This window comes from Macrobrachium rosenbergii, chromosome 55 (genome assembly GCF_040412425.1).
Source record: "Macrobrachium rosenbergii isolate ZJJX-2024 chromosome 55, ASM4041242v1, whole genome shotgun sequence".
NCBI classification, from domain to species: Eukaryota; Metazoa; Arthropoda; class Malacostraca; order Decapoda; family Palaemonidae; genus Macrobrachium; species Macrobrachium rosenbergii.
Window position 1 is genome coordinate 20,740,402 of NC_089795.1, and position 25,952 is coordinate 20,766,353.

The window sequence follows — 25,952 nt, forward strand, 5'->3', positions numbered from 1 at the left end:
GCCTACAGGAATATTGCTTGGCTGATTAAGCAATACATAAAACTCTCAGAAGCATTTCTAAAAACACTCGACCACGCCTTGAAGCATTCCTTAGCACACACGAACCCAGTTGGGTTGCTTTCTTTTGTGAACCCCATTCTCTTGCAGTCCACAGTCAGCTTGTTTACTAGTACAGTTTTGACTCTTTATCTAAGAACAAATTCTTTAGGCCAGCTGTATGTTGCAAAGTGGTCTGGCCTGGATAATTTGAATAGTAATCCTGTCTGAACTTGAGAATTAATAGTCGATTGTGTGTACAGCTATTTGGTTGTTTATTCACGTTTAAATGATTTTGTGGATGAGCGTTTTTGTGTACTTAGATGTCTTCATAACATAATTGAGTTACACTCTTAATACGTAAAATAACCTGATGTATATTGGATTACTTGTCAGGAACAGCTTTGTTGATAAGTGATGAGTCAGTGGTTAATGCGTATTTTGTTTACAGCTGCAGTTTTTATTTTTTAATGGTGGAGGTAATTCTGTGTACTTAATTTACATTCGTAAGTGATTATAACAGGAATACAGTAGAAATGAATGTCTCTTGTTGCTGAGATAATCTTTCCTTTTCAATTTTTTAATTATGCCAAGGCATTGAAAAATGTAAATATCAGTTTGTTTAGTGTGCTGTCTCAAGGCTTAGGCATTGATTATGGAAAGTTTAATCACCACCTTTGTCTTTTCTGCACTTCTGCAATTTTATTAACAAGATCTTGATAAATTTCTGTTGAAGCATTGTTGATTGAAAGCGTAAGTCATTAGTATAGCTGTTGTCATTTAGAAGCTTCAATTGATTAGCTTTTGCTTCTAGATATCTTGGAAGTCTTGTGATTTTGTGCAGAATGTTTATGGCTGTTGTGTTGAGTAATTATGTAGGTTTCATAATATGTTAATTGAATTTATTCCTGGTATTGACTCCTTTTAGTAACACTTGAAAACCTTGACCTTTGTGAGGGCTCTTATTACAGATAGTTTGTTTTTCTGTTTCATAATATTCCATACAAATATTCAATTATAGGCTCTCTCTCTCTCTCATATATATATATATATAGTATGTATGTATGTATGTATGTATGTATGTATGTATGTCTCCAGTCCTTTTCAGTCATCAGGGAAGGGCATACAAAACTGCTATACAGTATTTACTCATTCCCAAGCAGACAGCTATTTTGACCATCCGTGGTTATTTTCAGAGCTATGCTAGATTGACAATTTAAATACATTCAAATATAATTGTATCCCAACTTAGCAGACACTTTGGCTTTCTGGTAACAAAGTATGTTAAGTAACAAGACCCTTTATTATAGTGCTCACTTAAATACTTTCTAGATATCTTACAGCTAACTGCATTCCACACAGTTTCTAACCTAAACTAACCTTTACTTCACACTTAATATTCAATTTAAGAGATTTATTTAGAAATGATAGTCAAACAAAAAATAATGACAATAATGTAGCTGATAAATAGGGTAGTCTGGTAAGTTGAGGTGTTAATATCAGAATACAGCTAAAAATTATCAAAGGAAAAACTGAAAATAGAAATGTAAAAGTCTGTTGTTTTAATACGAATTTCGTACTTTTGAGAAATATCAACAAATTTCTCGGGCCAGGTTGCCCCTCTATGAATAGCAGTATTGTAACTGTTTTGTTTACCTTCTTTGAAGAGAGAGAGAGAGAGAGAGAGAGAGAGAGAGAGAGAGAGAGAGAGAGAGAGAGAGAGAGAGAGAGAGAGAGAGAGAGAGAGAGAGAGAGAGAGAGAGAGAGAGAGAGAGAGAGAGAGAGAGAGAGAGAGAGAGAGAGAGAGAGAGAGAGAGAGAGAGAGAGAGAGAGTGTGTGTGTGTGTGTGTGTTGGGGAGGGTTAATGAAAATTTCCTGTACCTTTACTGTACAGTACACACACATTACATTCTTTGAAGTGAATATTATTTATAATGGTGTTCAGTTTGTTTGCCTGAATATAGTGCATTCAGATTGTTGATTACAGTATTGTGAAGATCAGAATTATGGTAGAAGAGGGAGTTTTTAAAATACTTTTTTGAATGTTCACAAAAATGTTGAATATGAAATGAGTGGATGAAGTTAGGATCATTGGTGTGCTGTTCATTGTGTTGTTAAGAATGTAATAGCTTTTAATGTTTCTAAATATGATATTTGCATTTGAACTTCATTTTTTAACTTTGCATTCCTCAGGTCTTTGTCTTGGTGCTAACTGTAGTCTTAGAATATACTTTAATGCTACAATTCACATATAATTTGAGTCTTGTGGGTGTGCACTTGTATTACTGTAAATGATTATTAACATTACTGATAAAAGTATAACTAAAATTTATGTATAGTTGATGACCATATATTTGTGTCATTTTATAAATTTGAAACTTTAAGCAGATGCCTAGTTTGAAATCTTTTCTGTTCCATAGATTTTGAGCATATGTGAAGTCTATGAGTGTTGTAAACTATGTTGTTAGTGTTGCAAACTATGTTGTTATCTTTAAGCTTAGCTCAATTTCTTTATTACTTGTAGGTAAAGATACACCCAAAGAAGACTCATCAGGTCGCGTGCAGAGTTTAAAAGTCACACTTGGGCCCACAGGAAGCAAAGTTACGGCTGCAGGTAAGACCATGTTATTCCTACAGTTTGGTGTGAAGGTGCTTGTAAGGGTTAGGATAATTATGGCCAGAATATTTAAAACATAATGTCCGCCCTGGTCTCTATATGCATATACCATATTGTGCATTCTTGCATTAATTGTAAATGCTAACACATCATGATATTCTTGATTGAATTTTTGGCTATGTTGGATAAGGTACATTGTAAAGTAGTCTGCTTTTTACAGCTGCTTTATTATGTTTTGTCATTATTTTACTCTTACTTCTTGACTTTCAATTTCCTTACATGTTCACAGTCCCGTATCCGAAACCTTTGGGGTTAGTTGTGTTTTGGATTTTGGATTTTTTGGGATTTCAGAGCTGAAGCATGGTCCATAAATATTCTAGCTCATTTTAATTCCAACAATAGTATTTTGTAAAACTCAAAAATATACAGCATCAAAAGAACTGTAATTAACGTACATACTTGTGTATGTGAACCTCAAAATTTTGTCACCAAAACATTATTTCCTCACATACATTGTGCATCGTGTGAACTGCATTTTCTGTAGATTACACTACACTATGCTTAGTGTACAAGTTTCATTTTGGTAGATGGTACTAGGTTAGCTTTCCTTTGCCTATCTTCAATTTGGCAGATTCCATTGATAATGCATATTGCATCCAAGTTAGCTTTTGACCAAGTAATAGGCAAATCATTATACATTCAGCCAGGCTTACTAAGCTTGTGGCTTGTCTAATAATTCATTGTTATTTCTTATAATTAGCAGCCATGTGGTATTTCATGCAAAACCCTGGTATAAACAATAGCCAAATCAAGAAACAGCTGTTTGGCAACATTGTTTACCCTAACTATCAAACATTTATTAAGAATTGCATAACAGTTGTCAACTTAAAGTGTGCTAATGCTCAGTGGTGATTACTGTAAAGTAAAAATAAAATACATTTTTATTCATCCTCACACAATGGAGGAGAAGATCTCAAGAAAATATACTACTGAATTTAAGATGCTATTATAGCTACAGCTGAATAAAGCAGATAAAGTGCAGTCTGCAAAACGTTTTGGAATAGGTGGTAGAAGTGATGTCCGAAACTGGCGAAATCACACCTTTACTTCATTTAAAATTTGCTGCGTTTATAGATACAGTAATGTAATTTGCATTTTTAAACCCAGATTTGTTAATTTACAAGGGAAATGCATCTCCAAATTATGTTTCATGTAGTAACTGATGGCAGTGTGGATGTCTGCAGTATTCAGTCAACAGAAAATTTGAGAATGTATAAAAGGGATTTTAAACCAGTATTTTTGTATTTTAAAAGATAATGTGTTAAGTTAGTCATGTACAATGACTTAAGATTAGATGTGTGCATCGAACAGAATTTTTGGGTAGATTTCCAAATGGCCTGGAACTAAACTATGTTGGACATGTCATCACTGTTGCTGTACCATTGTTTTAGTGTTGATATTCCATTTCTTTAAAATAGCAAGGGGAGTTATCTATATTACAGTGTGGAAGTTGATTGCCAAGCCTCTATTACAGAGTTGTTTTTACTCAATATAATTGATAGATCATTGGACAGACAAGGTTGCAGAACTTCCCAAGTGACTCTTATCACCAAGAAATTGTTATTTGTAGCTGTGTCATTTTTCCCCTCTACTAACCATGTTCTATGAACTTTACCCAATGTACCTGATAATTGAGCTGCCCTTTTAAAAATTTCATTCAGCACTCTCTGCTTTGGAGAAAGATTCTTCAGATCTTTGTAAGATTTACATTTAGATTCATGATTGTTATTGACTAAAGGGAGAAAAAGCAAAATAAAAAATTGAAATTAGTTATCATTGCTTGAAGTTTAGAGTTGAAGTAAGCCTACAGTTGAAGTTGGCATTATTTTAGGTAGAGTGTAGTACCATGATGTAAGAAAAATATAGAACTTGTCTGTTCTTTCAAGTCTCTGGGAAGGTATTTGTAGTTGAGAAGGTAAGTTGCAGTTGGTAAGAAAGAACAAAACAAGTGAAGTTGGAGAGTTTTTGGTAAAATATTATACAGCCATAGTTAGTTACGAGAACTTTGAAAAAAAGTGAAGCCACAAAGTTTGGGGTTTAGGTAAGGTTAATTACATTTGGCTGCTACAAAGATTTGCTTGTACTCTGTGTAGGAAATGAATAACTGAAGTTTAGGTGTAAAGTGCACAGTGTATGGTATTTCATATAGATTTTTTGTTTCAGCATATAGGTGTTCCTGTTTAGAAAAATTCAAGTGTTTGTTTGATCATAAACCTATAAGTCATATCATGCCAACATTCACTGTCTTGAATGCCCTTAGACACAGCCTTTTGTCTTCTAAACAGAAGATAGAGCATTCCTTCATTTACTATGTACATCCACTAGTAGGAATCAGCTACCCACTTTGTTTGTGAAGCTTTTAAATTGAACACACATCCTTCTACATTTGCAGTCATTGCAGATACTGGCCACCTCACAAATAAAAAAACTCTTTATAAACTGTAATAATTTGATCCTTAAAGATGGCCTATGACCAGCCTGTAGGCTGCATAAGGCAAGTTTACTATTGGTATTTCCAAACCTTGTTTTTGGCAGGGCAAGGATGGGGAATCTAGGGGTGTTCAAGGGCAACTTGGTACCTTTCCTCACTTAACCTTGTCAATACCACATAACTGTAAACACTCAGTATGTTTATAAACAGCAACCATCACACTTTAAACTGAAAATTTTATGCAAAAGGCAATTATCTACCATTTTTCCCCATAGTATTTGTGACAAAATATACTGCAAAAATAACTGAAAAAAAATGCAACCCCTTCTTTTTTTATCTCTTGTAAATGACACAGTTCAGTAGGCAGGTATCCTGCTTGTCTTTACCCACAGACTACCATGGTTTTATGACCATTAATGTATCATTATACAGCAACTTCCTCATCAGTTGTTACCATATTGTATTACCATATACGAGATAAAAATGTGTAGACTGTGTGAACTATAGACTTAGGCTAGCCCAGGTGTTACACTCATAGTATCCATTTGCAGAAGTCAAATGGGCTATTACAGCTGTATTTAAGGGACCATAGACCCAGTATTTGTATGTATTTATGACCCCATACATGAAAATTAGAAAATGATCCCGTAAGGTACTATGGATATTTTTCTACCAGTTTTTATGTATTTTGGCACATTTAAATGCCAATTGACTCAAAGTGACGTCCATCAAAAGATCAGAAAATTTTTGTTTTTTCAGGATTTTTCTTTGAATTTTTCAATACTTTTGTATTGAAATTCAATACTTTTGTATTGAATTTCTAAGGATATAGTAAGTAAAACAGCATTTGTAATAACATAATCTTTACATAAACCAAAAGCCAGCCTATACACAGATGGTTTTGTAATTTAGCGGTCATCTTATACTACAGATAAATTGATGAAAATTTCCCATAACTTTTGACCTCGTCTTATCTAGAGGTTGTCTTATACATGGAAGTATATGGTATGCACAGCTGTAAACAATTTTATCAAAATTGGTATTTAGTCACAAACACAATATGAAAAAATACAGTAATTAGTGAATAGACAGTGTTGCTCTATGGAAAACAAGTGAATTAGAGGTAATTTTAGAGACACAGTCCATAGAAAAATTCACGAATTGGTGGAAAAGTGATGTGTGAAGAAGTGGGGGTCCACTAAATTTTTTTTAGATGAATTTTCAGTGTTCAATTTTCAATTTTTTCTATGTTTATAGTAGTCTGCCTAATCAGTTAATATCAACAGCTAAGAATATAAGAGTAAATGAATAATGTAATCCATTTCATAAACTTGAATGTGTATAGTTTTCAATATTATACTTACAAAAATGAGATTGATATGAAAATAAAATGTCCTTAGCAGTTTAAAGAATGTATAATTTTCCTAGTTTTTTCATATATTTATTTTGTATAAAATTCAGATTTTTATAATATAAACTAAATAACTATTTTTCAGAAATTTTAATGTATAATCAGCAAACTGAAATGATATAATTAGGGTTAAGTTAAAAAATAAATATATAGGGGTCATAAGTCACAGGGCCCCCTAAGGTAAAGGTAATAGTAATGAAACTATTTTACTTACAGAATACATTTATTCTATATTCTTACATTGATATATTATCATCGTCATATGTATTAGAAAAACTGATTGTCAGCTATTTGTAATGTTTATGTTCTCAGAATCAACTGATTGGGCCTAATACCAAAAGAATTAGAAAAATTATTTTTTTACTTGCTAAAAGAAATACTGTACATGTATTACTGGAATTATTATTTTTATTTTTGTATGTAAGTGTCAAAGGAGTATACAAAGGTAAAATATATTCTCTCTCTCTCTCTCAATGAAATATGAATTATGAATTACTGTAAAACACGAAATGAACAAACTCGGGAAGTTCACAATGCCATCGAGTGAATCCGTGCGTGCGTACATGTGTTACTTTTTTTTTTTTTTTTTTTTTTTTTACTTAGCTTAATTTACTGTACCATTTCTATTACAAGTTTAGCTAACCCTAAGTATGATTATCACACATATCATAGCAGTACATGAATCTTTAATCAATGTTGATATTTCATCTGTAATAACTAGAAATATTTAAAATTCAAATTTCATATGTAGGCAAGACAAAAACTAAACTAATCTCATCCAACAAAACACAAAGTCCCATGGTGGTCTGAAAAACTAACAGAATTGATAAAATTAAAACACCAAATTGGAATATTATTAGATAATTTGAATAGAAAGTAACTTCAGTAAAATGAATAAAACATTACTGATATTAGAAGTAAATTTACAAAAAATTACTATATTATTATTAGAAGCTGATACATTAAAACCTCTCTTCATAACAAAATATCGGTAAAATTTAAAAAAGTAATTCAAGGAAGAATCATTTCATGGAGGAAATATGTATCAGATCTCTCTAATAATACTCCCATACAAAAAATATGGGAAAAATTCAGGAAAATAAATGGTATCCATGTTAAACCACCTAGACATGCCATATCAAAAGATGGGAAACGAATACTTGATCTGGAAAATAAGTTTTTTAATAGGAGAAAACTTAGCAAAAGTAAGCAGCAATAAAAATTTAGATGAAAACTTACGTACGAACAAAAACAGCATAGAATTATTAACAATAAATTTTGAAACAATAGGAGATATATATTATAATAGAAAATTTAATATGGAAGAGTTGGAATTTGCTCTGTTGAACAGCAATAAATCTACCCCTTGAGGTGACAATATTTGTTTTGAAATTATCTGCCACTTAGCACCTTTGGCAAAGTCTTACTTATTAGAGTTTTATAATCACTTATGGCTTCAAAATTTATTTCCTGATGAATAGCATAAAGTTATATTTATTTCTATCCCCAAACCTGGAAAGGATCCTAGTAATGTAAACAATTAGAGACCAATTTCTTTAACAAGTTGTTTATGCAAATTACTAGAGAAAATGGTAAATGCTCAACCAAGATGGCACATTCAAGATAATAAAATTTTGACTCCCACTGAATTCGGGTCACAGTGTAACAGATCTACATTGGATTGTATATCTAACTTAGAAGGCCACATACGAATAGGATTTGAACAAAAACAAATTACTATAGTTGTCTTTTTTGACATTGAAAAGGCATATGATAATACATGGAAATATGCAATATTAAAAATGTTACATAAAAAACAGCATCCGAGGGTATTTACCCAGGTTTATCCAAAACCTTCTGACAAATTGCACTTTTCAAGGGAGAGCTGATGATGTATTGTCAAGTACATTTCCACTTGAAAATGGTGTTTGACAAGGAAGCGTCCTTAGTGGCACACCATTACTTTAGCAATAAGCTATATCAGTAAAAATCTACCTATTGAAATTAAAAGTAACTTGTAAATGGATGATTTTGTCATATATTATTCAGCATCTTGAATAAAACATGAAGAAGGAATCATTAATAAGGGCATAATAAAAATAGATGAATGGGCCTCATCTGTAGGCTTTAAATTATCCATACAAAAGATTCAAGTAGTAATGTTTTATAAAAATAAAAAGTGGAAATAGGGTGAAGAAATAGATTTGAAAATCAGAAGTCATTCCATTCCAGTTGGCCAAACAGCAAAATTTTTAGGATTAGTATTTGATCCTCACTTGAATTGGAAAGCCCACTTAACATACATGAAATCTAAATGTAAAAAGATCATTAAATCTAATTAAAAATCTATTGAACCTACTTGGGGAGCTGATAGACATACCCTTACTTTACTGTATAAAGCAACAGTGTTGTCCATCATTGATTATGGAAGTGAAATATATGGTACAGCATCAGGCCCAACGCTGAATACGGATCCAATTCACAATGAAGTCCGTAGAATATGTTCAGGAGCCTTTAGATCATCACCATCATCATCTTTACAAGTCGAATGTGGTGAACTATTACTGTCTCTCCATAGAGAGTTTGTAACAATGAAGAGTGCCCTGAGAATTCAGACAAGTGATTCTCCAACAAAAAAATTATTTGAATTAAGAGATGTATTTATAAACAGTCATTCACACCTTCCCCTATTAGAGCTAGAAGGCTGTTTGAGTTGTTGAATATAAAAATGCAAATGCCTTCAGTAGTAAAATTGCCTCCTCCTTGGACTATGAATAAAGGAAGAATTTGCACACACTTAAGATACTTACCAAAAAGCTACTCATATAACCCAGGACATCATAGACAACATACAGTAGAGCATACAAGCCAAAAAGGCCCGCATGTGCAATACGCACAGATGGACCTATATCAGAGCATGGGTTGGGATATGGATGAATATCCCAAGACAAAATGTATCAGTTCTCTCTACCTGATTATGCCTCAGTATTTACAGCTGAGTTATGCGCAATAGCATCAGCCATAAAAATAAAGAAACCTCATGTAATAATTTTGTGATTTGTAGCGACTCAAGAAGCGCCATCGAAACCATTCAGAATTACAAACCAAAAAATAACATTGTACAAGAAATAAAGTTATTTCTCCCTAAGCTACATAATAATGGGAAAAATATAGAAATATGTTGGATTCCTGCCCATGTATGGATTAAGGGAAATGAGAAGGCTGATGAAGCAGCTAAAGCAGCAGCCCATGTGACAAGATCGAGTGTAAGTATCCCTGTAAATGATTATAAAACACACATAAAAGTAGGCATTATAAGCAGATGACAAAGTAATTGGAGTGAAGAACATGAAAATAGTAAGTTGAAGCAAATAAAACCTGGAGTTAAAAAATGGAGTTCATCATACCAAAGAGAGAGGCATGCGCAAGTAATTCTGACACATCTCCGGAGAGGCCATACTCGTCTGACACATGAACACTTAATGAGCCCACATGAATCGGCTTCCGAATGTTCAGAATGCAAAGTGATAATAACAGTGAAACGTGTTATGCGAATGTCCAAAATATAACCAACATTGGTTATCGACTTTCGGAAATGGATTGATTGGCAAAATTTTATCAGTCTTCAACATTTTCAATTGACCAAATTTTAATATTCATGAAGTGTAAATTAATTGATAAAGTATAGAAAGTAATTTATGAAAATACAAAAGCCCTCGGGCAACTAATATATATATGTAAAAAATTCTGAATTTGTTAAGTTATTCTGATTTTTATCATTTCAGTTTTATTTATTTTTATTGTGCAGATGGAAACTTGAGTAAATGTATTTAATGAGTGCATGTGTTCTACTGTGGAAGCGTATGCCTTTTTGCATATTTTTAAAATTTCATTATTCATTCATCTTTTAGTCCCAGTACTTAGGTATAGCTTCGACCTGGGACTCCATTTCATTTTAATCCTTCGGGCCAGCCCTATGAGAGCTCTCAATCAGCTCAGTGGTATTTTAATAATAATAATAATAATAATAATAATAACAATGACAAAAGATTGGGAGAATCAAAGAATTGTGCTAAAATCTTAAGTAATTTACTATATTTTCTTTAATGAATTGATATTTTGTTGTGTTTAGATTAATATTAATATTTGAAAATTAGTAAATAATTTTTTTGTCATACCCTTTATACCTTAAACTAAAATGCTTGCAACTGCCTATTTTGATTATTCACTGCCAATTTTAATAGTTCAAACACCAATACTGTACATTATAAGAAATAATGGTAAGTTAAGATTACCAAATCATACGGGTACTGTATACGCACATAAATTACTTAGTTATTGAAATGCAGACAGTTGTAATTATAGCATGGAAAATATGAAAAAATGAATGGCAAAGTAACAGCACATTTATCTTTAAAACTATACAAAACAAATAAACATATGTGTTACATATGCATTAAGAATCTCTTAGTGAGAGAGAGAGAGAGAGAGAGAGAGAGAGAGAGAGAGAGAGAGAGAGAGAGAGAGAGAGAGAGAGAGAGAGAGAGAGAGAGAATAAAAATACAACTCATACACTAGTGACAGTATGTACACAAAGCATCTGAGCTACAAGCTGTGTGATTGGTTACTTCAACCCTTTCAGCCAGTAGCTTGTTGTCATGGAGAGAGAGAGAGAGAGAGAGAGAGAGAGAGAGAGAGAGAGAGAGAGAGAGAGAGAGAGAGAGAGAGAGAGAGAACTGAGTTATGTTTACATCCGTAAAACAATTGCAAGTGGTGAGACCGTTTTTTTATACAGTACATATTACCATGATAATAGATCAATATTGAGGGGATTTTACTTCTAACATTTTATTGATTACGTAAATCATATGGGTACTGTCTATCCACATAAATCACCTAGTTATTTAAATTCAAAAATTTTTAATTATGGCATAGTAAATATGAAAAATGAATGAAAAGTAATGTCACATTTATCTATAAAACTATACAAAACAAATAAACATGCATGTTACAGAGGCATAAAGAATCTCTCTCTTATCTCAGTTGGAGAGAGAGAGAGAGAGAGAGAGAGAGAGAGAGAGAGAGAGAGAGAGAGAGAGAACAAAAATACGACTCATACACTAGTAACAGCATGTACAAAAAGTATCCAAGCTACAAGCTGTGTGATTTGCTACTACCAACCTTTCCACCCAGTAGTGTGTCGTCATGGACAGTTTTTTTTATACAGTACATATTACGATGATAATACAGGCTCCCCCACTTTTTCGCGATCCCCTCTTAAAAACTCTTATCCCCTCTAAAAACTCTTTATAACTGCCAAATACCTTGTACCCCTTAAACAAAAATGCTTATAACTGTCAATTTTAAAAGTTCACTTCCTAATTTAATAATTCAAACAAAAATATATATTCCTTAAGTTATCATACTAAAATAATTTAATATCAGTTCAAACAAAAATACACATCAAACCATCATCCCAAAACACCTGAAGACAGATTGCTTTTTTACAGCTGTTACTCTTAGTATGTACAGCCCTAAAATGCTTATAACAGTGATTTACTAATTTTAAAATATTAATATTAATGTAAGCACAGCAAAATATCTATAAAATGTTTAATACAAATTAAATAAATCTATCTTACAGAATGTTTGACAACGAATCAAGCAAATTAAATAAATCTATCTTACAGAATGTTTGACAATGAATCAAGTTAACCCTGTATACATAAGCAAAGCTGTCTTCTCTCATAGTATTGAAGTCGTTCCGTTTTCCTTTTACATTTGTAAAAACTATTGACATTACCGCTAACTAGCTTTTTTTCGTAGATCAGCACTGTTTATTCACTAATTACTGTGCTGTGTTCTTTCATACTGTGTTTGTGAGTAAATACAGATTTTTACGATAAAAATGATTGACAGTGCACTTAAACTGTACTACTGTACCTGTTAAGCTCATTCCGGGGTGGGCCCCAGAATGAGCATAACAAGTTTATGACTCTCTCTCTCTCTCTCTCTCTCTCTCTCTCTCTCTCTCTCTCTCTCTCTCTCTCTCTCTCTCTCTCTCTCTCTCTCTCTCTCTCTCTCTCTCTCTCTCTTATATACATGTGTGTGTGTGTGTAATAGAGGTGTTTGTGTGTGTGTGAGTGTTCATTTACAGGGAGAGAGAGATTGGAAATAGATAGTCTCTTGGTCAATGGATAGTCTCTTGGTCAATGTAGGAAGAAGTACAGTAGTGATTACTTTATGAAAATTTAAAAAGAGGATTTAAGTTTCCATGGGATAGCGTTCTGGACGATGCGATGTGAGGAAGAAGGAAAAACATTTGCTGAAGTAGTAGTCATATGTTATACTTTTTTCTTTCTATCTTCTTCAGTAATTGGAAATGAAATGATGAAAGTGTTACTAGTTACGATGAAATTTTGCACTCTTTCTATTGATCTTGTAGTATTAGTAATCTTTTAGTGCAGATACTTCAAGAGATTTATCTTGGATGTAATGGAGATGTGCCCAAACCAAGATTATTATTGCTTGTAAGGGCAAGGATTAAAAAGGAATAAACACATTCACTTCCAACCAAGTTCATTTGGTAGCATGGGAGGAAACGCCTAAAATTACAAGGATTGGAAATAGTATAGTAACTAGGTTTTTGTTTATATGGTACTTGTAATCTGCATTCAGAACTCTTCCTGTGTATTGAAGAATCATTAGTAACTATAGTTGAGGGGACTTCCTGATAATAAAATCTGAGAATGATGAAATTTGGAACCAGTTCTATGCCATCAAAGTTCTTGATAATAGTTGGTCTGTCTTATGGAGCTCTTGGCAGGACTATAGGGGTAATTATTTGATCACTCACAACGACTACCAAAAATAGTTTTTGCGTACATCAAGTGGTGAAAAGAAGTTTTCTGCAATTGTACTTTTATTTACACTACAAAATAGGAAATCATTATTATTAGTATGAAAACAATCCCTTTCATAAATTTTTTATAGCATTTGGTTTATGTTTCTTCGTTTCATTGTGTGAGTACTTGCTCAGAAATTCTTCGATTTAGTGTGCTATAGAATAGGTGGTCTTTGTAAATCAGACACTTAAAAAATCTGTAGGTTCTTTTAAAGTGACTGCAACCTGCTTCTTTGTATTGTAAGGTTAGCATATGCTTGGAAATTCTAAAGTTTATTTTTAAAAGAAGTGTTGTTGCCTCACCTTACCTCCTCCATTCCCCATGAATATTAAATCACTGTTTACGCCATGATATATGAGTGAAATTGCTGATTCTGACTGTGACTAAAATGTCCCAAGTTACCACAGTCACATTGGGGCCTCTTTGAGCTTCACATTATCATCTGGGCTGCATATGCCTGAAACCCAGGCTCAGGTAATTTTATGGGTTACTAAAAGTAACCCATAAAATTACCTGAGCCTGGGTTTCAGGCATATGCAGCCCTGAGCTTCTTTTCTGGATCCATTTGACACTTGTAAGCAATCTTTGGGTGTAAAGATATGCACTTTTGGTTTCCTAGTAAAATTAACCCATAAAATTACTTGAGCTTTGGTGTTGAATATGCAGTCCTTAGGTGTTTTCCAAATCCATTAGACAATTGTAAATGACCTTTGGGTTTAAGCTTCTCAACCTCTCACCATAATGGTAATTTGGGTTTGGTATGACTAATGGGGCTGCGATGCTTAAACATTTTACACAGAACGTTAAAGTAGTTGGTTACCATTGCTAGAGCCAGAAAGGACGTGCTTGAATGATTGCTTTTCTTGTCTGGACAACAAGAGATTGTGCACAGGGACTTTATGCTGGAAGTATGGGCATGATATGATTGATCGAATTGTTGAAAAATACTCTGTATTTATTGTAGCTCTAGATAGATGTTATAAATTAAGAAAAACTATTTTTTTTCTTTGCAGACCCAGTAAATGTCAAACCAGAACCAGTAAAATCAGAATCGAAGTCTGTAGTAACTCCTACTCCAAATCAACAGCAGCCACCACAGCATCAACAACCGCCTCCACCACCGCAGCATCAACAGCCACCACCCCAAGTTAAACAGCAAGTTCACCAGGTAATGGAAGAAAAGAAGCCTCCAGTGCAGGAGATAAGCAAACAAGAAAAGCCAGCAGAAACACCAAAGCCACAGATTACAGATAAAAAACCACCCCACCAGAACCCACCTCCACCAATTAAACATGCTCAGCAAACTGATCAACATCCACCTCTGCAAGCAGAACAAGAAAAACCTCCCTCTCAGCCCCACCCAAAGCAATTACCAGAAATTCGAAGTCAACAGGAACCACTACATCATCAGCAACCACCTCAACATAATCAACCACAACCTCCACCACCACCTCATCAGCAACAGCAACCTCCAATAACTCTCAACAACCCATCTTCACATCCTGTTCCTCCTTCAGATCCAGTTCTTCAACAACATCAGAGACTTCAAGAACATCTGCAGCATCAGGTACATATACAACAACATGTGACTCATCAACAACAGCAGCATCAGCAGCAGCATCAACCACAGCAGCCTTTACCTGGTGTACATAACATGGCAACAGGACTTCATCCTTCAGTTTCCAACGGGTTTTCAGGTGAAATGCCTCTTGGAGTGGCTCAATCATTGGTGCATAGTTTAGCAGGGATAAGTGCAATTACTGGTATGAGTGGTTTACCCCCATTGACATCTGCAGGTCTAGAAGGGTTGAGTGGTGCTGTTGCAGGTGGTATGTTGCCAAATTTAGTTGAAGCAGTGACTTCTAGTAATCCTGTAATGGCAGCATCAACTACTGCTCCAGCACATAATCCAATAATGGGTGGAGGAGACATTACATCACATATACCTGAGGCCAGTTTAGCTGATTTGAAAGCAGCTGGTCTGGATACTAGTTTAGGGTACTATCCACCTGTTAGTCAGAGTCAGGGTGATTCGTCAATGGTTCGAAAACAGCATGAGGCTGAACTACATCCTGATGCACAAGCAGCCATACAAGGACAACATACTGATTCTGCAATAGCTAACTACTTAGCTGCTCAGGATAAAAAAAATACATCTGCTCTTGAAACTCCCAAGTCCTCGGGTGGGGGTTCATTTAGTAAGCCAAAAGCTACTCCTAAGAATTATAGCTCATGGTCTTCTTTAGCACAGAGTGCCGTCCCATCTCCTACAGCATCAACATCACTCAAAACCTCAGCAAGTGATTCCTTTGCTCTGTTCAAGAGAGTTGCCAAAGAAAAAGAAGCAAGGGTAAGTGATTTATGCCATAATTTGGTCAGGACTAAATTATAAGTAGTTTTATTGTTTTTACTGTGAATATCATTTAAAAATTTAACGATTTACAGCAGAAGCAGAAATGACTTAACTTTCTGATATTTTTTTTGTTGGTGAAATCTTTTAGTGTATATGCAGACATTGCATAAATCCTAGAGTCACTAAGTTTTTAAACATTTCGAAGGTGATCTCGTAAATCACTGCATTTTTATGCCCAACAAATACGTTCTAGTCTCCATTTTTCTTATTAGATAATCTGTGAATACTGAGTTTATTATGTTTGTAATATTTAAAAGATTTGTTAAATGCAGAAAATATTAGGGTAATATCTGAATTATACAAGAGTAGAAGAGGTTATATAAATTCAAGAATGTTTGTGGAAAATGACTGTTGAGGATGTGAAGAGGGCAGTGGATAAGGTTAAGGATAGAAAGCACAAGGTTTTAGTTGGATTACAAGAGAAGTGCTTCTGTAAGGTGGTGAACTTGTGACTGAGTCACCATCCAGGTTGTGTTAAGAAATATCTCGAATACAGGATGTCTCCAAAGTTTTGGATGAGTTAGTTATTATTATGTATAAGGGTGTATGTGACAAAAGTGACTGTAAGGGTCAAGGAGTTATACAGTATACATAAATAGAGAGAGAAAGGAGGTATGTGTGTGTGTGCACACTCTTGCTCATACTTGTGTGTGTAAAATAGAGGACATATTAAATCAGTGGTTTCCAACCTTTTCTGCCTTCAAGAACTTATGCCAAGCCTATCAGAAGTCCCAGATACCCTCATTAGAAAACATTGTTTGTCAGCATTCTTTATTAAATTTAAAACCATTGTGACAAACTTTGCTGGATAAATTGAAAATGAAAAGTACTCGTCTTTACCTTGATGTTGCTCTGTTGAACGCAAAATGATTGGCAGTAAAAATGTAATAGTAACAGGTAACGTTACCATAATCCTTTCCATCCGTAACTCTCCCCTTACATTTCACAAATCTGAAATGTTAGCTTATATCAGTGCACAAGATTTACAGTTGATCATGTCAGTTGCAAAACTTGTTGTGCAAGTTGAAGAGAAATAGAAATTGGTCTGCCATACTAAGGATCGTAATGACGTGGCACTGCTTGGGTGAATTAGGATGGTCCATAGATTTATGAGAGTACCGATATCTACAAATACCAACTGATTGGATTTTGCAGATTCGTTGATATAGGAGGTGCACAGAACTACAGTATATATCACACACGTGCACACAGGCTCATGAAATGAGACTGATTGGTGGGGCTGGTGGGAAAATAGAACAGCAATAGATCAAAGCTTTAACTATCCTTGCATAATGGTCTCAGTTTAAACTGTGCCAAAGCTATTAAGATTTAAGCATGATGTGTAGTGATGGACGTTTTGATACCATTTGATACCAAAGCTTAGATAGCACTGATACCTGGAATGAGGAAAATTGATGATAAAAAAATGCTTCTATTTTTATTATTTTCCCCAAATATTATGGCACACTTAGTCAATTACACACTACCCTTTGGTGCCAGGGCTCACTGGTTGGGAACCACTGTATTGATGTTTAAAAACCTGTTATTAAATATACCATTGTTTCACAACAGCAGCGGCAAATAATAGAACAGCAAGAGCAGAGAAGACAACAGAAGGAGCAAGTGGAGAAAGAACGAGCCCGTCAAGAGGCTGAAAGAGAAAGAGCAAGACTAGAGGAGGAAGCTTTAGAGAGAGCAATGGAGCAAGCTAAGGAAGCACGCGTAACTCAGGAAGTTGTTCATAAGTATGTGTTTTATTCTATATACATTTATTCCCTACTCAGCATTTTTTAACTTGATACATAGAGACAAATTTCAATTTATAAAGTATCAGAGATTAGTACGCAGAGTAAGAGCTGTTTAACTTATTAAATAGTTTTATACTTAATAGTACAACTTTTTTATCAGAAAATTAGTGATTACATTTGTTTTTAATAATTTTGCTGTGTGTTAACAAACTGTACACTTGCTCAGGTTAAAATTGCAAGAAGTTCTTAATACACACAAAATGTATTTTATTGTAACTTTTATTGGTAATATTATTACCTTAGAGATACCTGAGCATTAAAAAATAATTAAATCATAAGATGAATAGTCAATGCTGTGTTTCTTGCAGTAAACGGGAGCCACCACCAAAAGAGAGACCTCCTCCTGTTCCAACAAAAGTTGTGACTCCTGTTTCCACTTCTCCTTTACCACAAGTTACCACTCCTGTTGGGGCCCCAAGCTCACATCCAGCAACACCAACATCATCCCATGATAATGCAAAATTAAGTGACCGTGACCGACAAAAATTAAGAGAACAGGAACGGAGACGAAGGGAGGCGGTAAGTTTCTCTCTTTCTGTCTTTTTTTCCAGGTATGTAATATATGTACAGATATATGATTGTATGTAAGTATGTATGTATTTATTTACATGTGAATGCATTCATGCACACACATATACCTTTGCATAGTAGTGCAGTTTACGTAGAGAAGTAAAGTATTTTGTGGTGATGCACTGGTCTGGTGCTAGAGATACCACAGGTCATAACTTCAAGGTGAAGTAACATTTTGAGTGTTTCTCTCCTACCTGAACACCTGCATTCAATTGGAACAATACAAGGCTGCACCTCCCCCTGACTATGTGTCTACATAAATTAGTCACCTTTAGAAAAGAAATTATTTTCATGATATGGGCTCCACAATAACTTTCATGACGCAACACACCTGTTTATTTTAATCTCTTATCTCTCTTGGAAGTGACCTCTAAATGATGTCTAAACGATGTCCTCAGAGGTGAAGTTTCTTAACCCTTTAGACTCTGGTAAATCACACTTTTCACACTGGCAGAGGAAAGATAAGTATCAAATGCGCTGTGTTTAGTTATCTCAAGAGTACACGTCATCACAAAAGCAGGATATACCACAGTGGATGATGACCAAGGACTTTTCAGTAATAGCACTGAGGTACTTTATTCAATAAGTGAACAAAACACAAAAAAATTGCACAGCTAAAAAAGCAAAATAATAGAAAGCATGACAGTGAAATAATACACTAGGCTAGTACACAAATGAAAAATGATCAGTCATTAAGAAATGGAATTTCAGTAAAAAGAAAAAGGACTGGAATTAAGTTTATTCAAGTCTCCTTAGGAATGAATATTGATCCAGAGTAACAGAAGACAATAGGATCATTGACAAGACTTGCTAAAGCAATCAAACACATAAGAAAAACTTGAAAACAGAATGATTACACATCTAACTCCCACACAATTAAATCCCAGTGCAGTACTAAAGTGTTGTAACAAAGACTAAAGTGCTGAATAATCACAAATAACTTGAGAACATTGAACAGTTACAGATACCATATTTGACGGCATATGAGAACATACACACAAACACAAATTTCAGACAGGACTATTAAAAAAATTGTATTTACATGTAAGCATCACAAACACATAAATTTCAGTCAGGACTGTTAAAAAAAATTCTATTACATGTAAGCATTTACAGGCACTCCCCGGTTATTGGTGGGGGTTCCTTTCCCGACAGCGTGACAATAACTGAAAATCAGGAATAATAGCGCCGATATCCGGTTATCGGCACCAATAACCAGGGGTTGGTGCCGCTGTCAAGTGGGGATTAGTGCTGATAACCAGGGGTCAGCCCCCGATAACCGGAGATCAGCACATATTGACACTGAAAATCCAGCGTCGTAAAACTGGATTGCCGATACCTGAGGCTGCTGATAACTGGGGACTGTCTGTAATGTTATTTAAACATATAGGGTGTAGTACGAGTTTATGCAGATATTTCTGGAAATGAGAGAAAATTAATTTTGTGCAGAAAATGATCAATAAAGATAGGCTTTTTAAGACTTCATTTTTCGGTGAGGGAAATTTTAAAATAACTTCTCTTCATTAACACTGCTCTCGGGTGAGGGAGGTTGTTAACAGTAGGTCGGGGCAACCCGGGGATGATGGGGGGGGGGATGGAGTGGATTGCTCTTTTAATTACAGTAAACCCTCATTATTTGCGGTCTCACGATTTGCGGACTTACCTATTCGTGGATTTCTCTGGAACATGTATACACATTATTCGCGGAAAATTCGCCCATTCGCAGTATTTTTCACTGAGAAATATTCACTAAAATTACTGTATTTTCTTATCATTTTCATGACTAAATGCACTGTATTTTCTTATCATTTTCATGACTAAATGCACTTTTTGTGATAAAACTATTAAAATACTCAAGTATAAGCATTTTTAGATTTTTTTTTTGTTTGAACTATCAAAATAGGCAGTTCTTGTTTGAACTATCAAAATAGGCAGTTCTAAGTGTTTTTAAAGGGGTTTTAAGTATTCGCAGATTTTAGCTCTTCATGGGGGGGGTTGTGGTACCCATCCCCTGCGACTATGGGGGGTTTACGGTATTAATTATTAGCTTACAGCGGTACCGTATGGCTTTATGTAGCAAGTAAGTGATGTAAACGTTGCTTGGCAAGATTTATTTGTGATCGTTGAATTCTAGCACACACTGTCCTGCCACCTTGTCACGGAATTGTAGAATCAGGAGTACAGTATGACTAGGCCTACACCTGTGGTGTCTGATAATTACTTTTAATGGAGAGCGAGAGATTTTTAATAATACATATTAAATCTTTGATGTGTGTCTAATGAATAAGCCTACCTTCGATGGAGGGGAGATACAATTATGCTTGCTTTTTTTTTTTTTTTTATCAGTGTCCAATAAATACCAACGGTGGAGAGGGAGAGGACTTCAATGATTCATACATTTTTAAATTTGTTCGGTATCTAAAGAATACATTTGGTCGGGAGGTATTTTATTCTCATCGTGTTAAACCCCCCTATTTTATCCTTATTACTCAGACATCCTATACACTATCTTAATTGCCCAAAGGCAGTGCTAATGTTAAATGGTTATTTTAAGAATTCACCTCACCGACAAATGAAACTTGAAAATGCATGTCTTTAAAAAGCGTTTTCTGCTCAAAATTACTTTTTCTTTCCCTAAAATATTTGCATAAACTTGTTACACCCTGTAAACTACAGTATGGCAGAAAAAACTTTGGCCAAAGCAGGCAGCTAAGACAGCAGGAAACATTTTTTTAATGATCTGCCTATAATTTATAAGATAAAAGAAACATGTATAGCAGAAAATATTTTGTAACAATACTCCATCTCTACTTCCAGTTGATACTTGTGCGGTGACTAAATTTATGACTGCTGAAATTTATAAACAAATTGAAAACTATTTAAAAGTATGGTAAAATAAGATTTTCAGCAAGTTGAATTCTATAAAGTTTTGTAGAGGATTGTGTGTTTTTATGTAAAGTCAATGTGTAAGCCTATCCCTGGGCTGGTGTATATGTGTATGTATATGTATGTCACATTAGGTAACTTACATACTTACTGTAACCTCCCCCCTCTCTCTCTCTCTCAGTATTTTTATTGACATTATTTAATGCAGTACAGTATTGAACTTAAGCTATGCTCTTAGTTTGCATTTCCTCTCTCTCTCTGTTATCCGGTATAAGAAAGATTAGATTTTTGACAGAGTGGGAGAGAGAGAGAGAAAAAAAAATTAGCAAATGTAGAGTAGTGTGTTGCTGTGCTGAGTTTTGGTAAGTTTTAGCTATCTGGTGCATCAGTTATGTGGATTCAGGAACTCTTCATGCTATTGTCAAAGTTCCATGGGCACAGGATAATGTTTGGTTAAAGGTGTTAGGAATAATTTAATGATAAAACTAAAAAAATAAGCATTGTTTATTGTGATTTATGATGAAATGACAGTTCAGAATGTACTGTGGTATTTTAAGATTTCTTTCATATAGTGTGTAAATTCAGATCATTGGCAGCCCTTTGGTTCCATGCCTTCACAAATGGAGTTACTTATGCAAGTTTTGACTCAAAAACCACAATACTAATGCCAAGGCCCACATCATGACCCGACTTCATCCAGTCCCCTTCTTCCGCTGTTTTCTCAGCTGGCAGAGTGCCCGGTTCTCTTTTGACTGTCTACTGATTTGTAGCTGAGCTTTTTTTGTGTGTGCCACATGTGTGGGATAATCTTGTGTTTCCCATTGCATACAGTCACCCTTTGGTGCTTGCCCCTCTCACGTAGCCAAGTAAATGAAGAATTAATAGAAATTTGTGAGAGTTGGGGGCACGAGGTTGCTTTGTTTGTGGTGTGCAAATCGTGTGAGAGAAACCTCCTTTGTCTGTGTTATGATTTGTCTTTCACTAGTGTTGCAAGCCTGTGTCCAGTATTCAGCTACTTGGAAGAATAAGCCTGAATTCAAATGTTAAGTTGACGAGTGTAAGCATGCAGTAGATTATGGCCCCTATGGAAGAAATGTTTGAGAGATGACATGTCGAATGTGAGGGATGGCAGGTGTCTCAGTGAGCCTTGTATGAGATGGGGAAGATGTATGAATGGTATTCTTTCTCTAGAGAAACTACGATATGTCCTTCCCCACTCCCACCTAAAATTCCATCTTATCTAAGGCTCCCTCCATCAGTGACGTCTCGTGCACTTACCATTGTTCCCCTGTCAACGTGTGGGGAAGAACATGGAGAGGGTAGAAATAATGTAGGGAGGTTAGAGAATCCCCAAACATTGACGAGTAGGGGGAGAAGGGGAGCAGCCTAGTTCCAGAGTAGAGGAGAGGGACACTTCGACATCTGGGGTGAGGAGAGACCTTTTTTGCTAGCGGAAGGAGAGCCGAGTGAGATGATGTGCACTTGGTTTCATTGCCGCCCAAAGTTTTCCCCTGCTTCTTTCTCACCTTTGGTGGGTTGCTTCCCAGTAGTAGATAAAAACATCCAGGAAAAATGTCAATAGAGGGATTCCTCACTCCTCCAGTAGGAGAGAACGAACAAAACTGTGGGGATGTGGGACACATCAAGTTAGAGCTGATTGCTGAGGAGGCAGCCTACATTGGAATGGAATCAGTCATCAAGGTGACCTGACAAGTGTTTTTCCTACATGTACACAGGCAGGGTTTAGACAGTGGGTTTCCAAATGATGTGAACCTTCGTTGTCTCCTTGGTTTGGGAAGTTCTGGATGTCAAGAAGTTCACCATGGCCCTCTCTGTTCCTTGATTGAATGCCGAAAGATCTTATTGTGTTTCCCTCCACTGCAGGACCTTAGGGAGGGGTGGCATGGTGACTCCAAGGGTGGAGTCACCCCATCCCAGGATGTTGAGGCATTTTTCAACAGGTGCCCTTTTCTCTCCAAGACATCGAGAGTTTCATTGTGACTGGCTTAGAGTCGAGGCTACAGATAGGGCCTACACTCAACGTCTCTTAGGGCAGGGTTGCACTGATCTGAGCAGCAAGATATGCTGGGAGATGAGAGGCCTCGTTGCAACCCCCTCTGCTTGGCGACAGAGCAATGAGAGGGGTTGGCACCACCCCCTCCCTTTTTGCCACAGAGTGTAGGAGTGGGCGGTGTCTGTCCTGAGGCAGGGGATACAAACTGCCCTTTGCTGCCGCAAAAGTTCCGCTAGCAGATGAACCACGCCCCACCCGAGGAGCAGATTCGACGGGAACCACAGGGCATCTCGTGACAGGTGGAATGGACCCTCATCCCATTCCACTCCACACTTCCTTGATTGTCATGCTTCAGGGCAGAGCAGCAACAAGCAGAACTAGAGGTCTCCCTAGTGGGTCCTCATGTTAGGGTACTGCTGTATCTCGTTGAATCTGCAGGACATTTACCTCCAGGCCCCTGTTTCACATGGCCCCCAGGAAGTCCATGCGGTTCATCACCAAGGGGGTGATGTACCAGTTCAGGTCTTGCTGCTTCAATCTAGATACATTGTCCTAGGCCTCCACAAGTGTTTCAATAGGTGACCTCCCGGGCACTCTCCGAGGGCATCCAACCAAGGTGGTATCTCTACAACTGGCTAATCCTCTCTTCCTCTCAGTAGGAGGCAGAGAGAGCTGTGGACATGACCCTGAGCCTGTGCCAGACACTGGGTAGAGTAGTCAACCTGCACAAGTCCGAGTCAACCGCCAAGATGGTAAGGGCCTTCCTGTTGTAAGAACAAAACCAACCTGCTGGATGCCTACAGCTTCCCTGTCAAGACACTCCAGTTAGTAAGAATTGGCAGATCCTCCTGGGCCATCTGGTCTCCTTGAAGCTGCTGCTGAGTGGCAGAGCACACCTCCGGTCTCTCCAGTGGCAGATGAGAGAGACCTGGCAGCAACTGAAAAAGGACCTATTGCATCCCATAGAGGCAACCGAAAGTAAAGGAAGATCTGATGTTGTGGAGACACCTGGTAAATCTGAGTGCCATTCAGGAAACCTTCCTCAGGACTGCTGGTGTTCTCCAATGCCTCCTGAAAAGGGGGAGTGTGGACCTCAATGGAAAGTGTGTTTCAGGGATGTGGGGCCCAAGGAGAAGGTAGAGTGCATCAACCTTCTGGAGATGAAAGTGGCATGGATGGCTCTCCAATAGTTCCAACTCCACCTAGTAGGCCACTAGGGTATTGTGACGAGTGAAAACATGACGGGTGGTAGGCTACAACAGTCAACAAGGAGGGGTGGTTTCCCCAGTCCTTGGAGACCTGGCAGTGAGGATGTATGCAGACTGGTTTGTGATGGCCAACCTATTAAGAAAGGATGAGATTGTTGGGGTGGAGTGGTCCCTGAACCAAAGAACATTAAATTGCCTTCTAGATATGTGGCAGGGCCCTACAATCAATCTCTTCACGACAGCCACCAGCATTAAGCTGTCACTGTACCTTTCCTTGATATCAGACCATAGGGCAGCAATATAGGATGCCTTCCAGCATCCATGGGACAACATAGATGTGCACGCCTTCCTCCCCTGCCTTCCTTCCCTTCATTCAGTCAACTGAGAAGGGTGCTAAACAGGCTGTACCAGTCCCAAGGTCTATGGATGACCCTGGTGGCTCCCTTATGGCCACAGGCCATGTGGTATGCCGTCCTGTTGCACCTGCTGGTGCATGTCTCAAGAGAGTTTCCCTAATTACCCAACCTTCTGGTGCCGGAGAACAACAAAAGGTGCTTTGGGACTTAGCTGCTCTCTGGCCTTATGGTTGGAGACTACAGTCAGTCCTCGCTTATCAGTAGCGTCGGTCAATGGCGATCTGGTTTTACGGCGCTTGGCTAACGACGTCGATAACCAGATTTTTGGTGACAGTAAGAGATTTTCAGCATCGATAAGTAGTTTATCGGCATCAATAAGCAGTTTGTCGGCATTGCGGAGCCGCTTATTACGCTGATGATGGGTTAATGAAAACATACAGTTTATTGGCACCGAAGTTATAAACGCCATTTATTACCATAATTACGGTGAACCCCTGGATTTGCATTCTCACAATTCACAGGCTTAGGGGTTCACAGGATTTTCTGTCTAACCTATCTAAAAATTATTTCTGGGAGAGCTCGCCCATTTGCGGGGTTTATATCTATAAAATTATTTGCGGGAAACTTGCTATTGGCAGATTTTTTCATTTTTTCGTAGAGCAATATTTTGTATTTTCATATTATTTATTGTATAATAACATTAAATAATAATGTACAGTAATAATAATATTACAGTACATAAATAGTAATAAGATTAAGTAATAATAGTACAGTAATATTAAATAATAAGAATAAATAATAATACGTAATACTGTACAGTAATAACAATACATAATAATAAGATTAAATCATATGGGAACTCACTGGTAATGAATGTTGATTATAGATGATGATGATGAATTAGCTGTGCAGTCGGATGAATGATGACGAAGATACGACTTCACAGTAGAGGAGTTACATCTCCTCTGACCTCTGAGGGTGCCTCTTCACCTTCTTCAGGAGGTGCTTCGTCAGGGGTTTTAGGAAGCACCGTCATGTTAAGGTATTTGAACATGGCAACAAAGATGGTATGGTAGGGCTGCATGAGCTCACTAATGGCATTGGAAACATTTGTGACCCTTTCTTCGTTACCATCCCGTGCCTTTATCATTGTCTGCAGTTGCCTGGCTTTTTTAAGAAATTTGTTCAGACCATGAAATTCTTCAAAATCATGGTCAGTTGGTGGGTCAGAGAGGGT

General features: G+C 36.4%; 1 protein-coding gene across 16 annotated transcripts in view; it reads left to right on the forward strand.

Annotated features, from left to right (window-relative positions):
- Positions 1-25,952, forward strand: part of LOC136835678 (bromodomain testis-specific protein-like) — a 194,299-nt gene that overhangs the window by 161,645 nt on the left and 6,702 nt on the right. For all 16 annotated transcript variants that reach the window (XM_067099528.1, XM_067099525.1, XM_067099516.1 and 13 more), the window contains 4 exons: positions 2,561-2,650; positions 14,474-15,810; positions 17,446-17,618; positions 17,990-18,200. In XM_067099528.1, coding sequence (XP_066955629.1) covers positions 2,561-2,650; positions 14,474-15,810; positions 17,446-17,618; positions 17,990-18,200 — 1,811 coding nt within the window. The remainder of the gene's footprint in view (positions 1-2,560; positions 2,651-14,473; positions 15,811-17,445; positions 17,619-17,989; positions 18,201-25,952) is intronic.